Source organism: Solea solea, chromosome 8 (genome assembly GCF_958295425.1).
Source record: "Solea solea chromosome 8, fSolSol10.1, whole genome shotgun sequence".
Taxonomy (NCBI): domain Eukaryota; kingdom Metazoa; phylum Chordata; class Actinopteri; order Pleuronectiformes; family Soleidae; genus Solea; species Solea solea.
Genome location: NC_081141.1, coordinates 7,252,697 through 7,268,606, shown reverse-complemented (window position 1 = coordinate 7,268,606; position 15,910 = coordinate 7,252,697). Strand labels below are relative to the sequence as shown.

At 40.7% G+C, this 15,910-nt stretch overlaps 1 protein-coding gene across 1 annotated transcript in view; it reads left to right on the top strand.

Annotated features, from left to right (window-relative positions):
• Nucleotides 1-7,639: 7,639 nt before the first annotated feature.
• LOC131464502 (protein crumbs homolog 1-like) overlaps nt 7,640-15,910 on the top strand; it is a 31,470-nt gene continuing 23,199 nt past the window's right edge. Inside the window, exons 1-3 of the mRNA XM_058636998.1 lie at nt 7,640-7,833; nt 13,913-14,608; nt 15,122-15,317. Of these exons, the coding sequence (XP_058492981.1) occupies nt 7,764-7,833; nt 13,913-14,608; nt 15,122-15,317 (962 nt within the window). The 5' untranslated portion in view covers nt 7,640-7,763. The remainder of the gene's footprint in view (nt 7,834-13,912; nt 14,609-15,121; nt 15,318-15,910) is intronic.

Genomic DNA, 15,910 nt, shown 5'->3' with positions numbered 1-15,910 from the left:
GAGTATGTCAGCTGAGATTGGCCCTCATGAGGAGGATAAAGTGGTGGAAAATTGATGGATGGATTTCATAATTTAGTGTTCAATGATTTAGTAATACCAACTGATATATATAGATAAGGTGACACTTATTTTTTTTACCACTTCAAAAACTGAGTAAAATTGAAAATCACCTACTAACCTACTCACAAGTAATTGGACTTTTATTGTGAAAAGCAGCAGGTTGCTCCTTTGGATTAAGGTTTACAAACTTCACATGTTCACGTGTAATTTTGCGTGTGTTATTCATAATAGACACGTATCCTCATTCGTTTGGAAACAAGAAGATCAATACAGTACACATTGTCATCTGTCAGGTCATTCCTGACTCCCCTGCTACGAATTCCTCACAGGAATGTCAGAGTTAAGCTGACAGACAGACGCAATCTTAAAAGCTAGAGGAAATTCTGTGTTTTTACTCTTATATTTACTTTCCAAATATGACTAGAGAAAGTTTGCTTTGATCCCTCCCAGCTTTGCTCAAATCCCTTTTCATTACTTGAGCATGTGAGTGGACATACTTCAGACCAGGTGGGTTAATGGGGGATGTTTTAGAAGTTTGGGGAGGCCCACTGGGGATGCGTGCATGGGGGGGGTGAGGTGGACAATACCGGGATCCACTGTCTGTTTAGCCTTATTAGCCGCTCATCAAGATTTACTGTAGATATAAGGCCAGTGGACAGGACAACAGACCAAGGCCCAAGAATCTCTTTATACCATACAGAGAAAATGTCATTAGAGAAGAGCTTGACTGTTTTTACCTCTGCAGAGCATTCTTATCTTGAGCCTGGAGATTTAGCCACACATCCGCTGATTTTATTGGAAATGAACTATATTGTATGGTCTGTCGTATAGATTCCAGATGAAGACATAAAAAGAGCCAGTACACCACCTTAGTGTGTTAATCAGTGATTAGAGACAACCACAGTTTCAGTGAAACATGTTTACTGTCAGACAACATTTCTCTCTCGCTAAGAAATCTCAAGGGTATTATAATAGTATAACATATATTGTATTATTATATGTTTATGATAATGTTATGATTACAATTATTTTGTTATATTCATGCTGCTACATTATTATTCATGATATCATAATACTGTACATGTCCTGAGAGAACTTAACACAATAATTGTTATACATTTGCTACGGAAAGAACATGCTTGGTCGCTAACCTGGGTCTTTTTGCTGTTGGGCAATGGTGCAAGCCTCTACTCTGACTTAGACATTCAAACCTATTACAAATCAGCATTAGTACTGCATTCATATTTAAACATAATAAAAGAGGTTCTTTATTTTTAATTCATTATTATTTAATTCACCCTTCTCAGTAATGTACTGGTGGTTTAGCATCCTACAGTCTCTGTTACCTGAGTATGTCCCATAGGTCAACAGACTGGTTGGTTTCTGGTGGGACAGTGTTCTAAGGCACTTTATCAGCATTCTTTTCCTGATGTGAAGTGTGGTACAACCATCACTCTGGGGTAGTAACACTGGGCACTTGCATGAAGGTCCTCTGCAATCTGCTCAGGCACTGAATCAAGGTGTTTGTACGACATGGGTCCAGTCTTTTCCAAAACCCTTCCTATAATCCCGCACATGGACGGACTCCCCAACATCAAACTGTCTGTCCCTAGAATGTTGTTGGCACCATAGCTTGTTGGGCTTCCTGTGATCAGTTTATTGCTCCAGGAACCCTGGGTTTCACCAAATCCAACCAAGAGTGCAGCTTGCGTCCGATAAACAACATAGTTGTTGGTGTTGTGGAGACCAGTTGCGTCAATTATGTGGCCCGAGTATTCCACAGACTCCTGGAAAGATGGGCGCTTCTCTTGCTTGAGGTGCAGGCTATGCCCCTCTTGCCTGCTCAGGACTGTACCCAGAGCTTTGAGGTGTGTGGCAGTCGTCCAGATATCAATGAGTCAGAGAGTCCGAGAAGCACTTAGTCCATCTCCTTCCCAAATAACACAGGGGTAAACAATTGAAACAGAATAGCTCCTTTTGTGTTGAGATAGTCAGCAGCAGGCCAAGGGACAAGATTATCAAATGCCGCTTTTCCACTACATGGTCCCGGCACGACTCACCTCGGCATGGCACGGCTTTTTTCTTTTCCATTAGCTATTGTACCTCGCACCTGGTACCTTTTTTAGTACCTGCTCTGGCGAGGTTCCACGCAAGCTAAGCTGATCCTATGCAAACCAAACCATGCCGAACTGTAGATCAGTTAAAAGGTCTTTAAAACCCAGAAAACTTGCGTTAATGTCGATATTAGATATAGATATATTACAGCTGTGTTGATTAGTATATATATATATATATATATACAGTATATAGATCAACACCAAATCTATTGATCACACCAAGTGTCTAATGACAGACGTCTGAGCCAGTGGATCATTTCAACAGGACATGCCGACGTAAGGCTGCTCTGTGCAGGGCACTGTGAGCACCGAGCTGTTAATCTCCGACAACGTCGCTGCCAAACTATGAATACCTCATATCTTAAAACAAAAAAACACATAAATAACTCATTTCTTGTACATACTTGGTAAAATGTAGACGTGTAGAAATGTAGAATGTGAGAACACGTCCAGGTTTGAGAACCATACTTGCTGCCCAGGGGCCATGTAGTGGAAAAGCGGCATTAGACGGGCCCCCAACCCGTGCCAAACAGGGCTGATACTGTAATTTGTCTCCTCCTTTCTACTCCATACTTTTGGAATTTAGTGTACCAGACTTATTCTCTACTCCATAGGATAAAACTATGGTTGTCAAAATAAGTGAGTGCCCCCCCTCCACGGCTGCTCCCCACTGTTCTAGTGAACGCTCCTTCTTCTGTCTCTACCTCACATCCCTCGTTCACTTTCTCTCCCCCCTTTTCTCACCCCCTCCTCTGTCCCCTATTTTTCCTCCCGCCCCAACCAGTCGAGGCAGATGGACGCACACTTTTGAGTCTGGTTCTGTCAGAGATTTCTTTCTGTTTTCTCATTGTGTGAACCGTTGTCTTCTCTCCTCTCTATAATATTGTAAAGGTTTCTTCCTTACTATGTACAGTGCCTTGAGATGTGTATGTTGTGCTATACAAATCAAATTTAATTTAATTAGATATGATAAAGACACAGGTCTGCGACCCAGTCGGAACAAGGACCTTTCTTGAAGTGCTTCTGAAACTTTTAACTTCATGAAAATGATGACGTATCGAACCTTTAGAGTTGTAGTAGTAATGTTATTTTTTATCCTTTTCATATATACCTTGAACCTTTAGTTTAGCTTAATTTATCTGCTTGTAAGCGCTCAGTGTCTGAATGCCTCCCCTCCTGAGCTGTGGCAGCATTCTTTGTAGAGTTTTTTCTTCTTCTTTTTGTTAAAGGGGAGTCAGGGTGGGGTTAATGCTCGCAGAGTTCCTTTGAGATGCCATTGTTGAGACAAGATGTGGAGGGGGGGGGGGGGTGTGTGGGGGAGAGGGAGAAAGAGCGAGTGACAGCAAATCTCCTGTCTGGAACTTTATAGGGAGACTCATAAATTATAAGCGGCTCTGTCCCTCCTCTCTCAAGACAAGGTGGGAAATGTGTGTTCAACAACTCTTTCCCATTTCATCCTATTTTTCATGTTTTGTTCTGTTTTATTAAGTGTTTTTTTGTGTGTTATTGTGTGAATGTGAATTATAGAGTGCACACTATCATTTTAAAAGTGCAAATGGGTTGCACTATGCCTCATATAATGATAAGAAGGCTTTTCTAATTACCTGGGAGGACATGCCACTCTTGTTCGTGTGCACAAAACACATTATTATTATAATATCATTATTTGCAGTTTAATCCATTCTGATTCCTGGTGCTTTATAATCACGCATAACATCCCATTAATGTTGAAGTTTTCTCCAGAATTCATTACTCTGTGGTCAGAGTGTTAATGGATGTACAGTGGGCAGTAATTGACTGTTGCTAATCTTCAATAGCAGAATAGCACGTAGGCTGCCCATTAGCAACCAGCTGCTGCTCGTCCCACACATTGTAAAATACCACCAACAGAGCCGTGAACAGAGCCGTGGACACAGCGGTGGGTGCAGTTTACATCAGAGAGGTGACATGCAGTTTAACACACACATGTTCTGAGCAATAGAATAATACGATACTAAGGCTAAATGCAGCATAATACCTCAAAACAAATGCATTATAAAAAAAAAATATATATATATGGATTTCAGATATTTAAACGGGGAGAGCAGCATTATTATATCCCTTTTAAATTTCACCTAGATTAAGACCAAAGATAACAATGCAGTTTTATTTTTTATTGCAAATAAGGTCCAGTGGTGAAATCCAACCTTTTTAAACATAAATGTAAATAAAACTAAACAAATAAAAGAAGTGTAATTAAGCTGATACCCTGCAGGTTTAATGCCATATTTATTCATTGTTATTGTGTTTAATTGAATCTATTCTGATATGGTCACTTTATTTTAAACAGAAAATAAATCATTTACACAGTATTGTTCAGGTTTATGGCAAAATCACTGAGATGGATCTAAATAATCTCTGACCTTCATCAGGTCAGGTGTCTCATCCATCTTGTCCTGATATAATCTGCCCAGGTGTAGAAGAAATACATTTAGGATGTAGTGTATTCCTGTCACTATCATCTTCTAAATTGCTCTTAAACATGTCTCTGTGTTATTTTATTGTTATATTTATCCGTTGTGTTGTGGCACTTGTTTAGCTGAGACTGCTGGCTATAAACCAAATTGCCCCTTGGAGATAATAAAGATACCTTGAAACTTGAACCTTGACTTTGGCTAATTTACATTTTCAATTTTATAAACTGTAACCTCACTGAATGTCCATTTATATGTCAACATATTGGAACCACATATTTAAAATGGATGTTAACCATACACACGTTTCATCTAGTGTCCAATAGTGACAATAAGTGACCTATGCTGATTTATTTAGGATCCCCAACTAGGTTTAAAGTTTGCTTTAGGTCTTGAGGTCATTTGGGGTTAATGTCACAAACAATGTTGACCCCAGTTTCTACCCTAACCTTCCATCACTTCACCACTCCTGTGGTTAAAAAAACTCACGTTTAATAATGTTAGAAATTCCTTTCAATGACTTCCCTAAATTGGTAAAAAGCAAACTTAAATGAGGTAACTCACTTAACCTTGAAAGTGAAGCCAGTTACATATTCAGATAAACACATCACACAACACATCACTCCCCCATTAAAGTCTCTGAGTTTATATTATAAGATTAGGCACTGCTGAATATTTCATAAAGTAACAAATGACAACAAAGATTGTGATTCATTACTTTACAACAAAGCAGTTTTCATTAAAGGGTCAGAAGCAGCAAATTAGATCCAGTTGTTAATGGAGGAGTGACTGTTGACATCCTGTTCATAGCTGTCATTTCTCAGACTTGAAGTCTGTAATGTATTGTTACCCACAGTTGTGTGTTAATCTGCACAGTATCATGAGCCTCTGTAACGGCTTCTCTCTGACCTGGATGAAACTGGTTTGCATGGCTGTATGATGAGTCAGGTGATGCTTTGGACTTTGACAACAAACCCACTCCCACTCATCAAAATGGTTCCACTCAAAAAACAAAGAACAGAACAGACACTAAATGTTGGAATGGTGCCTTTTTAGTGGGTCCACAAATCCCAAGTATTCCTGCTATTTTAAATGTGATATATGTGGCCCTGTGATGGACTGGCGACCTCTCCAGGGTGAACCCCGCCTTTTCACCCTATGTCAACTGAGATTGGCACCCAGCAACCCTTGTGAAGGATTAAACGATAAAATGGTAGAAGATGAGTGAGTCTGGCAAAATTCTATATAATCCAAACTCAATTTGAGCCTCATGCAGCACATTTTAGATGCGCTGAGTTTGAGTTACCACGGTTACCAATTGTTTACAAACGTGCTATGTAAATCTATGTTACAGCAACCCAGTATCAGGCCCAGAAGTATTAAAATGTAAAATACAAGGTAGCCCGATATAAGAATCTCTCTTTGTTGGGCGGGCAGAGCTGTGACTCTGCGTCAGCCATCTCTTTCCCTATTGTGAGCCCATTTTAATGAAGGCAGCAACCCGCCACTGTGGAATGTGAGGCTGCGGGGCTGCTGTGAGTCACTTTGCACATTTGCATGTCGCTTGATGGAGGCACTGAAGTGAGAAGGCCTGTCTCAGCCAAACATCGCTCCCCCTCCTCAGCACAGCAAGTGTTTGATTAAACTTTTTGTTGTTGTGATCGCAGCAGGTTGGAGTTAAGCCTCATACTGGTGGGGTTGGGGTTTCAGGGGGAGAGGGGGAGTGTAGGAGTGGGAGTGGGGGTGAGTAAGGCATTGGACTAGCTGCCAGAGAGGCCTCCACCAACCAGTTGTAGCTGGTTAAGCTCCTCCCTCCCCCAACTCTTTTCCTAAAAGAGGGGGTGGAAGCTGAGGAGACTGGGAGCAACGATTCAGTGATTTGAGACTTCCACTCAAACTAATCCTAGACTGAACTCCAGGATTGGCTTCTAACCACATGCGCTTGTCTGCGGGAGACAGTTGAATTTACACTTTATATAGGAGTGACCATTACATGATAACATATTTAGGTTGATAAGAGGTTTTAGATCTGATACTAGGTCATGGTAGGTCAGTGGTAAAGTGACTTGTATTTCAATCTCAAAGGTTGTGGATTTGATTCCCCAGCTCAGCTAATCTATATGTTGATGTGTCCTTGGGCAAGACACTGCTCCCGAGAGCTGTGCCAGCAGCATGTGAGTAGATGACAGACGTGCTTTATGAATGTAAAAACATTCATGTAAAGCAGCTTTGAGATCCTACAAGCGGGAAACAGGACCGGAGTGTTTCAAGTACGATGCAAAAGGAACATTGGACCGGATGGACCTGTTGTTACCATTGAATTTCTAAACAACCAATTTTTTGCTGCTGCAAGTGAAGCATTTGGCATGTTTGACTATTTCATTACATATTTCATTCCATTGTTTCATTTAGAAATGATTCAGGATTTCTAAAATGACTAAGGGGCAGAAGGTTTCAGACTATCTTTTGTACATATACAAGCATAGAATAAGGGGGTTCTCTCAAAACTCTCAGCTCCTCCTCTCAACTTGGGTGTTCCAGGCAGTTGTTAGATTCACTGAGTTGCATTACTTCTATAACCATCTGTAATCATCAGACTTTATCAGGGATAAAATCCAGACTTATTTCCAATAACTAATATCAAGATTCTATGAGTGTTCAATGTTTTGCTAAATTCAAAACAAACACATCTAGCCTTCATGTAAGTTGCATGTATTTATTATTATTGCATATGTAAACCAGGTCCATCTAAATGATTATTATATTATATATAACACATATAGAAAATACTGGCTGTGAACGGTGAGTCTATCTCTGATTTCTGAGTGACCGATGAATGATGCAAGCAAAGAGCCAGTGGTCCAATGAGTCTAATCCAGTTATCCATCCCATGTTTTACTGCCCTCAATCTCTGCTGGGGTGATTACTCTGCTTTACTCCAGCCCAGCTTGGACCCTCGAGAGTCTCTCATTCACACACACACACACACACACACTCAGAGTCTCAGTGGTCCGGGATGGAGGTGCTTGTGTTCTCTCTCGGCAGCTGAGGTGCAACAGGTTGGATGGAGATTCTAAGGACTGACTGGATTGTTCTGATGTGACTGTAGTGACCTTCTGCAGTGGACTTTACCATGGAATTTCTAAGCGTTTGGTCCAGATATCAGAGGACGTTGGCGATCACTGTGATTGTGTTCAAACTGGGTAAGTCCTCATTGTCAGTGGAGCAGTTGGAGACGTAAACATGAGCTCAGAGCATCGCAGTAGGAACTTGTTAGACACGTTTGGACCACAGTATCACAATAGAAATAGATAACAAATAAGATATAATAAACTATTACAAATAGTGTATAATGTTGTGCAGCTTTAATGGCAGGCAAATACAAAGTATAGTAAAATGTACATAGAAAAAGAATAAGTTGATGGTTTTGTTGAAACTTGTATAAAGTAAATGCACCGCATGTTAGAACTTTGTCTACAAGAAAAGAGAAATATGAAGAATAATATATTAACAGTACATAAATCAATCATATCATTTTACAAACAATAAGAAATCTATCTTCAAACACTATCAATATTTGTGCACTATTTATTAGTACATTCGAACCAGGTGAATTACTTGTATTTTTGAATCTCTCTATAAAAGTGTCTATAGTTTTCTCATTGCTCGCTCATGTGTGATGAATCTGTAGCCGGAGCAGCAGCAGTCTCTGGCGTGTCAGAACGGGGGGGGGGTTGGGGGGTCTCTGGGTCCACACTCGACCCCCAGCCCCTTGTGAAATTCTGCTGACCCATTTTTCCCGCGACCTTTATTTAAATAAAGCGTCTGAAGCCCATTTAAAAGGTGGCGGAGCGGCAGCAAGGATTGGTTGGTGGATGGATTGTTAAAAGTCACCATGGCAACAAGCTGAGTGTCCGGCTGCACTGCTGCACAGTTTTTTTTGTCTCGTCTCTGAAAGGAGAGGGGGGGAAATGAGCATTGAGGAGTGTGGCAAGAGACTTGGCACTTCAGGATTTAAAGATAGAAACGACAGCTGAAAACAAGCACGCAAGAGTGCAGATGGAGATAAAGATACGAATGACTCAAAAATACAGTTTTCTTATATATATATATATATATATATATATATAAAAAAAAGCTTTAATGAAATCAAGCCGCAAAACAAGTGCAGTTTAGTGAAAGAGGAAAAACCAGCAGAGGGCCCACATTCCCTCCCAAACAGGTCTGCCATCTCCAGATGACACACACAGACGAGGCAAGTGGATTTCAGGCTTTCAGAGCAAAAATGTGACTAATTAAAACGGAATTTTGCTCTAAAACCTGGACATATCTATCAGAAAGAGTTGACAGTGGGTGTTTTTTAAAAAGCCAACTAAGTGGTGAGGTATCTCACTTTTTAATGAAAATAAGCAACAAAGGGTTTTTGGAATGGTGGGGGACACAGGGCATTTCTGCAAAGATTTAGCATATTTTTAATATGGGAATTAGGTAAATTGGACACTCTAAATTGACCATGAGTGTGAATGGCTGTTTGTCTCTATATGTGGCCCTGTGATGGACTGGCAAACTGTCCAGATTGTACCCCACCTTTCGCCCAGCTGAGCTTGGCACAGCGCCCCCTGCGGCCCTCGTGTGGTATAGTATGGTATATAATAAGTGGATGTTGCCATCTGGGTGGCAGGGTGAGTTCAAACAATATGTATTAATTTAGTTAATGGCTACTGACCCTAGGGATCTATTTGAATGGACATTATAAGCCCATTTGATTTTTAATGTTAGTTATAAACATTTATCTGAGAAGTTAAAGATCTCTATTTCATGTTTCTGGTTTTTTTTACAGTACAACATGGTGCTGATTTAGTAGTTTCTGTTCTTCTTGAGATCGTAAACTTCTCCTTTCACAAACTAACATGGTGTCAGTCAAACTGCAAATCTCTTCAATAATTTTGCAACTGGAAGACTAGGACCACTTTTTATATTTGGTCCATGGGTGATTTCCTAACTAATTTGCATAATTTTACCAAACTTAAACAACAGTTTTATTTATTTTAACAAACATCTCTTGGGCATGATTTGCTTAACAATTCAAAATGACAGATATATTTGTGATTCATGATTAATTGGATCACAATAGTTTGCCATTTTAAAAAGAAGGTCCCAACATAGTAAGTTTGGGAAACACTGTTTTAAAAAAAAAGCCAACTGATTTTAGTCACTTAATAAAAGGCTGACCTAAAAAATATTGATACTTGAGGTTGGTAAACCACTCACTCTTCAGTTTTCTCTCTCCTCATTTGGTGATTGACTGTCATTGAGGTAAATGTGTAAAAATGGATTTCCAATATTGAAGTCAGAACACATTTGAGGTTACTGACGGACGCAGCAGTGCATCAACAAATCCAAATGTACAATCGCTAACTTCCTCTAGACCTGAGCAGGTATCCATGTTATTAGGTGAGTCTTTTGTAATGAAGCCATTATCTGTTTTTCCTTGTGTTTCCACCAGTAGCCATGTTTTCACATGTGATACTAGTGATGTTGCATTCCATTTGAAGACGAAATTCGGATTTCCAACTCCGAAACTCAGAACAACCTCACCAAACCCAACGTGATTCAAACATGGCTCCTTTTACCATTAACCGTAGACATGTTGCTAAGCTATTAGCATGCACAAAATACTGCATTGAGCTCTGTTATTGACTGGTATTGCTAAACATCTTTGACATTACACTGCATTAGGTCTTATTATTCAATGTTATTCTACTGTACACCATTATATGCTTAAAAGCACACTTAAAGTCCATGATAAAATAATGCGATGTTGTGTTGTATAATACATGTTATTGTTTGCTATCACTCAAACAGCTAATGTGACACTAATAATGACATACCTACATCACCAGAGTCACTGAGAGCTCATGTTTTCATCACTCTGATGTTTGACCGCTTTTATAGTGGACTTTTGCAAATTGACATTCATTCATGCATTTTCTATAGCTGTATCCTCCACATGAGGGCCACAGGGCCGCTGGTGCTAATCTTAGCTGACATAGGGTGAATGGCAGAATACAGCCTGGACAGGTCACCAGTCCATCGCTCGGCCACCGGAGGAAACCCCCACACACGGGGAACATGCAAACTCCACGCTACACAGAAGACATGGTTGCCCTCTGCCCCCCCCCGCACTGAAGAGAGACACACTGAGGTCTCTGGACAGCGTTGGCGGTTTGATCCGTTAGCTCTGTTCAGTGTTATTGTTAGCTTGAGATGCTGGTACCAGTCACTGCCTGGGATCGGCTTTGTCTGACAATAACCATGATTTATGAAGTGCTGTGAGACAAGGGCATGTGTGGGAGGAGCCGTTATCAGCTCTGTGGAATGTGTGAGGAGTTGATTGGCTTTAGATAGAGGGGTAAAGAGAGAGAGGAGACCCCCACTGTCCTTGTAAGCCTGCAGGACTCTGAAGATTACAGTTAGTGGAGGTTTAGAAGACATGACACCTCAGAAACAGATGTCACAGTTTGGTTCACATAAAAAAAGGAAGAACGTACCACATTTATTCTCTAATGGACACGATCTATATTAGATGGATTTAGCAAATCATGATTTCACAATGCAACGGCGGTTCAGTGGAGTGAGTCTTTCAACTGGAAGGTTGTGATTTTGATTCCTGGCTCCGCTAGTCTACATGCCGATGCTTGGACAAGAGACTTAACCCTGACGACTGTATGGGCATGAAAGACAGGTGATAGATGTGAAAAAAAATAATACATATATATATATATATATATATATATATATGCACATATGTGTGTATATATAAGTGCTTTGCAAACTAAAATTATATGAGATGGCATGAGCATGATATGGAATTAAAAAACAAACAAATGCCCCATATAGCATTAATTAATATTATAAAAATAATCACGTATTCAGTTTATAAGTGATATAAAGGAGGCACGCTAGAAGTCCAAAACAAAAATGTACATACATTTAGTTGCTTGAAAGACATATACAAAAAAGTTGCCCCTGAGCAGAACATCCAAATAAAAAAACAAAACAAAGCAAATGTTGAAAATAAAATGAAAACATAGTTATTGGATAAGGTCTGGCTGCACCTCATTCTAACAGTAAACTGTCGCCTTATAGGTTATAAAGACCATACAGGTGCATGTTATCAGCATTCGAATTGAAAGAGAGGAAGCAGGAACAACACAGCATTTCTCATGAGGTGTCAGGTATGGAAGACACTGTGGTGGTGATGGGAGGGGAAGTGAGACTGACGTGAGACTGATGTGAGGAGGAAGGATCAGATAAATGGCGTGATAACAGATGCATGTGAAAGTAACTGGGATTGTCCAAGTGAATGCAGGGGCATGAGGAAACAATGGCGTTACAGAGGTTCTGTCAGCAAACTGCATCTCAATCTCATTTTAGACTCAGTATAAATCTAGAAAGGGTGTAGTCATCTCCCACTTTCAAGAGGCGTGACCAAAGAATGCAGATCTAGTTGTTCGCCTAGACAATGAGTGAGTGTCAGCCCAGCGTGACATCAGCCACGTTTGTGAACTCCTTTTTCTGAAGCCCTGAATTTAGTATTTTAGATCTGACTGAGCGCTTTTCTATTGCACATCCACAAACACCTACAAACATGAGTTTAATCTGTTAACCATAGCAGTGATTTCATCCCAAACACATTTTCCACTTGCCTTGAACTTGTGTTATTTGAGTTTCAATTTCCAGATTAGAGTTATTCTTCTTCTTGGCTGGATTACATTTCTACATGTGCATGTGAATGGTTTTGCATGTAGAAGTAAATGGTCTGTATTTATACAACACTTTTCTAGTCTTGATGACCACTCACAGCTTTACTCTACAGTTTTGCCATTCACCCATTCACACCAATTCACTCACCCTTTCACACAGTGCGTCTTCTATCACTCATCATTCCCACGCTGCTGGCACAGCTGTCAGGAGCAACGTGGGGTTAAGTTTCTTGCCCAAGGACACATCAGCATGTAGACAAGCAGAGCCAGGAATCAAACCCACAACCTTTGAGTTATAAGACGACTCGGTGTACCACTGAGCACAGGGAAGTTTAGCATAGCATTTTTGTAGTGGTATTATTTCCACCTCTGTTGTGATTATTACAACAGATTTACACCTTTTGGGAGCCAAGAGACAGTATCATCACATTTACATAAACCAAACCCCTCCTGGTCTAAGCTGTGTGCGATCTGTTTGCCCACAGGACAGAAAATATTGTAGTTTGAACAATGGTTATCAATAACAGGTCTAGGGACCCCCAAGCTTTCTATGAAGAGGTCCCATGGGGGTTCCCAGAGAAAAATAAAATGAAATATGAATATAAATGAATAAAAAATGAAAACGAAGAAAGTTAATATAGAGTTAAAGGATCAAATATAGATACATATTTATAATATCAAATAACATTTAAAGATAAGACAGGAACACATATGACAAAAAATAAAATAAAAAGAGCAAACAAAAATAAATTTGGCTCACAAACACAGACTTATACAGGTGAGAGATTCAGGAGTCATCCTATACAATTTTTTCTCTTAAATTTGTCAGTGATGGACAAATCAGATATGCCAAGTAGCAGATATAAGGGGTCGTTATTTCTATTAGTAGATATAATCTCATTCATTTCCTGCCCAATGACCTGCCAAAGCTGCTGAACTTTTTCTACAATACCACAAACGATGTGAAAGACTGTTTCTATTTTACATTTGGGCCACAGTGGAGATGAATTAAGGTGAATTAGGGTTGAATTCTCCTGTGTCGGAGCTTCAGTTGCATGGTTCTCACTCGGCGTTTTTGCCCTCTTTCAGAAAAAGAGTGTTTGCAGTGTTATACCCCTTAAGGATATTATAGAATAAACAGATAGACTCATCGTGGATTATTAAAAGACAGCGTTTTTTCCTTGTCCATCTTCATTCAATGCTGCAAACACGCAGCTTCTAACAGTGAGGACCTGCATATTAAGTAGCCATGTGTTTCCTCTGTAGCCGAAAAAACAACAAAAGCACTGGAATGTGGTATCACCGCACTCACTCAGTGGTAACCTATAATTACACACGCAATCATAACTTGCACATCATGATTATGGTACAAAAGGGGCACCTAAGGAGGAGGGAAAGGCAATTTAGGAGACTACAATAACGTCATGACACAAACATTTCAAACCCACTCATACAGAAGTGGAATGTTGCTGAATGCTCCTTTAATATTTAATCTCTGTTTCCTCTTCATTTCCAGGTCTTCTGTGCACAGTGGCAGCTGACAACTGTCTCTCGTCTCCCTGCGAAAATGGTGCCACATGTGATTCGGTTGCGGATGATTATTTATGCCTTTGCCCTAAAGAGCCAGTGTGGTACATGGGTAAAAACTGTGATGTGCTGTATGACGCCTGTATCACAGCACCTTGTACAAACTGTACCAGCAACCCTGGGACTGCTGAGTCCACGTGCCACTGCCCCGATGGTTTGATGGGGCGTTACTGCACCGAGGATATAGATGAATGTGACAGCAACCCCTGCAATGGCACCAAGTCTTACTGTGTCAATGGAAACAACACTCACTCCTGCCACTGTCCCCTTGGGTCTGGAGGTGAGGACTGTCAGATGAATGTGACCATTTGCTCAGAGGAGACGTGTCAGAACGGTGGCACGTGTACGGACATCCCTGATACTGGCCACAGGTGTCAGTGTACTGCTGGATACCAGGGGACAAACTGTGAGAGGAACATCGATGAATGCCTGTCTACGCCCTGTCAGAATGGAGCCATCTGTAAAGATGGTGTCAATGCCTACCAATGTTTCTGTGTGCCCGGATTTCAAGGCTACCACTGCGATTTGGACATTAATGAATGTGCCTCCCGTCCCTGTCAAAACAACGGCACATGTCTGGATAAGGTGGATCACTACACATGTGACTGTGCTCCAGGATTCAAAGGTAAAACGCTGGTTACAGTATGTCAGGGTTTTTACTTACCAAGAAACATACAGTACATTAAAGCTGCTGTCAATTACAGTATGTCATCTTCTAGCTAAATTCCTGTCTGCTGCTCCAGATTGCTGCATATTCTCAAAGGCCGCAGATTCAAAAGCAAAAACGAAAGCAAAAACAAATGCAACGTGAGAAACGCGTGTTTCTGTTTTCTTTGCAGCCTATAGAATCCCCAAACATGCAGGTACTTCTGCACTAATTCAAATTCAAAAGAAATAATAAATCTACATTGAAGGAAATATGCTCTATTTTACTGTTGCCATTGTGTCCTGTCGAATTGCCTGCATGACAAGAGGTTCCCTGGCTTTGTTTAAGTCACATTAGTGTTGCTGTTGTCTGCAGCTGAGCACTTGGCAGCCACATGCTTATTATGTTGTGTCTCTGCACTCACTACAATAATTAGGCGTGTTGCTAGTCTCATGTCTTGGCCCACTGCCACTCCTTCTCTGTTTCCGTCAGGGATTAACTGCGAGGTGGATATTGATGAGTGTGAGGTGCACCCCTGCCAGAATGGCGCCACCTGCCAAGACTACATTGCCATGTACAGGTGTGAGTGCGTGGCGGGCTTCCAGGGCCATGACTGCGAGGTCAATATTGATGAATGCGCCGACGAGCCTTGTCTGAACGATGGCAAGTGCATCGACGGGGTCAACAGGTAAGATCATGTGCATGTTTATACTGCGAGAACCCCCCCCCCCCCACACAGAACTACAGTAGTGTTTGAATGATTGTGTTTTTGTGGGTAAAGGGTTAGACAACTGGATACATCTGATATACAGTGCTGAGGTCTGACACACACCACCTATATTTTTGTATAAATATGGTATTTGTATTCGTAAAACTACTCTGATACTGCTGCACCCGACCAGTTTAATACATATCTTCAAGTGAGCTGAGTAGGTGTGCGGCAATGATGATCATTTTATTCCAATCTACAATTTATAACAAAAATTACACTATTGGCATGTTTCCAAAGTTAAGTAGTGTCATCCCAACCAGCATGCCCTTTGATCCCCATGAGGGTTATATTCAGGGCTGATAATATGGGTCCCAAGCAGGTTAGTGTGCATCTGGAAAGGGTGCTAAGTAAGCATGCACTTGAAGTGTGCCGACATGGGTGGGGCCACCATGGAAAGCATGGACAAATACAGTTGGTAAACAGATTGGTAATATTGTGTTGAATGTATTTATTGTAGATCAAATGTGTGGTTTATAACCTTCAGTGGCAACATACAGTATGATCCTGGA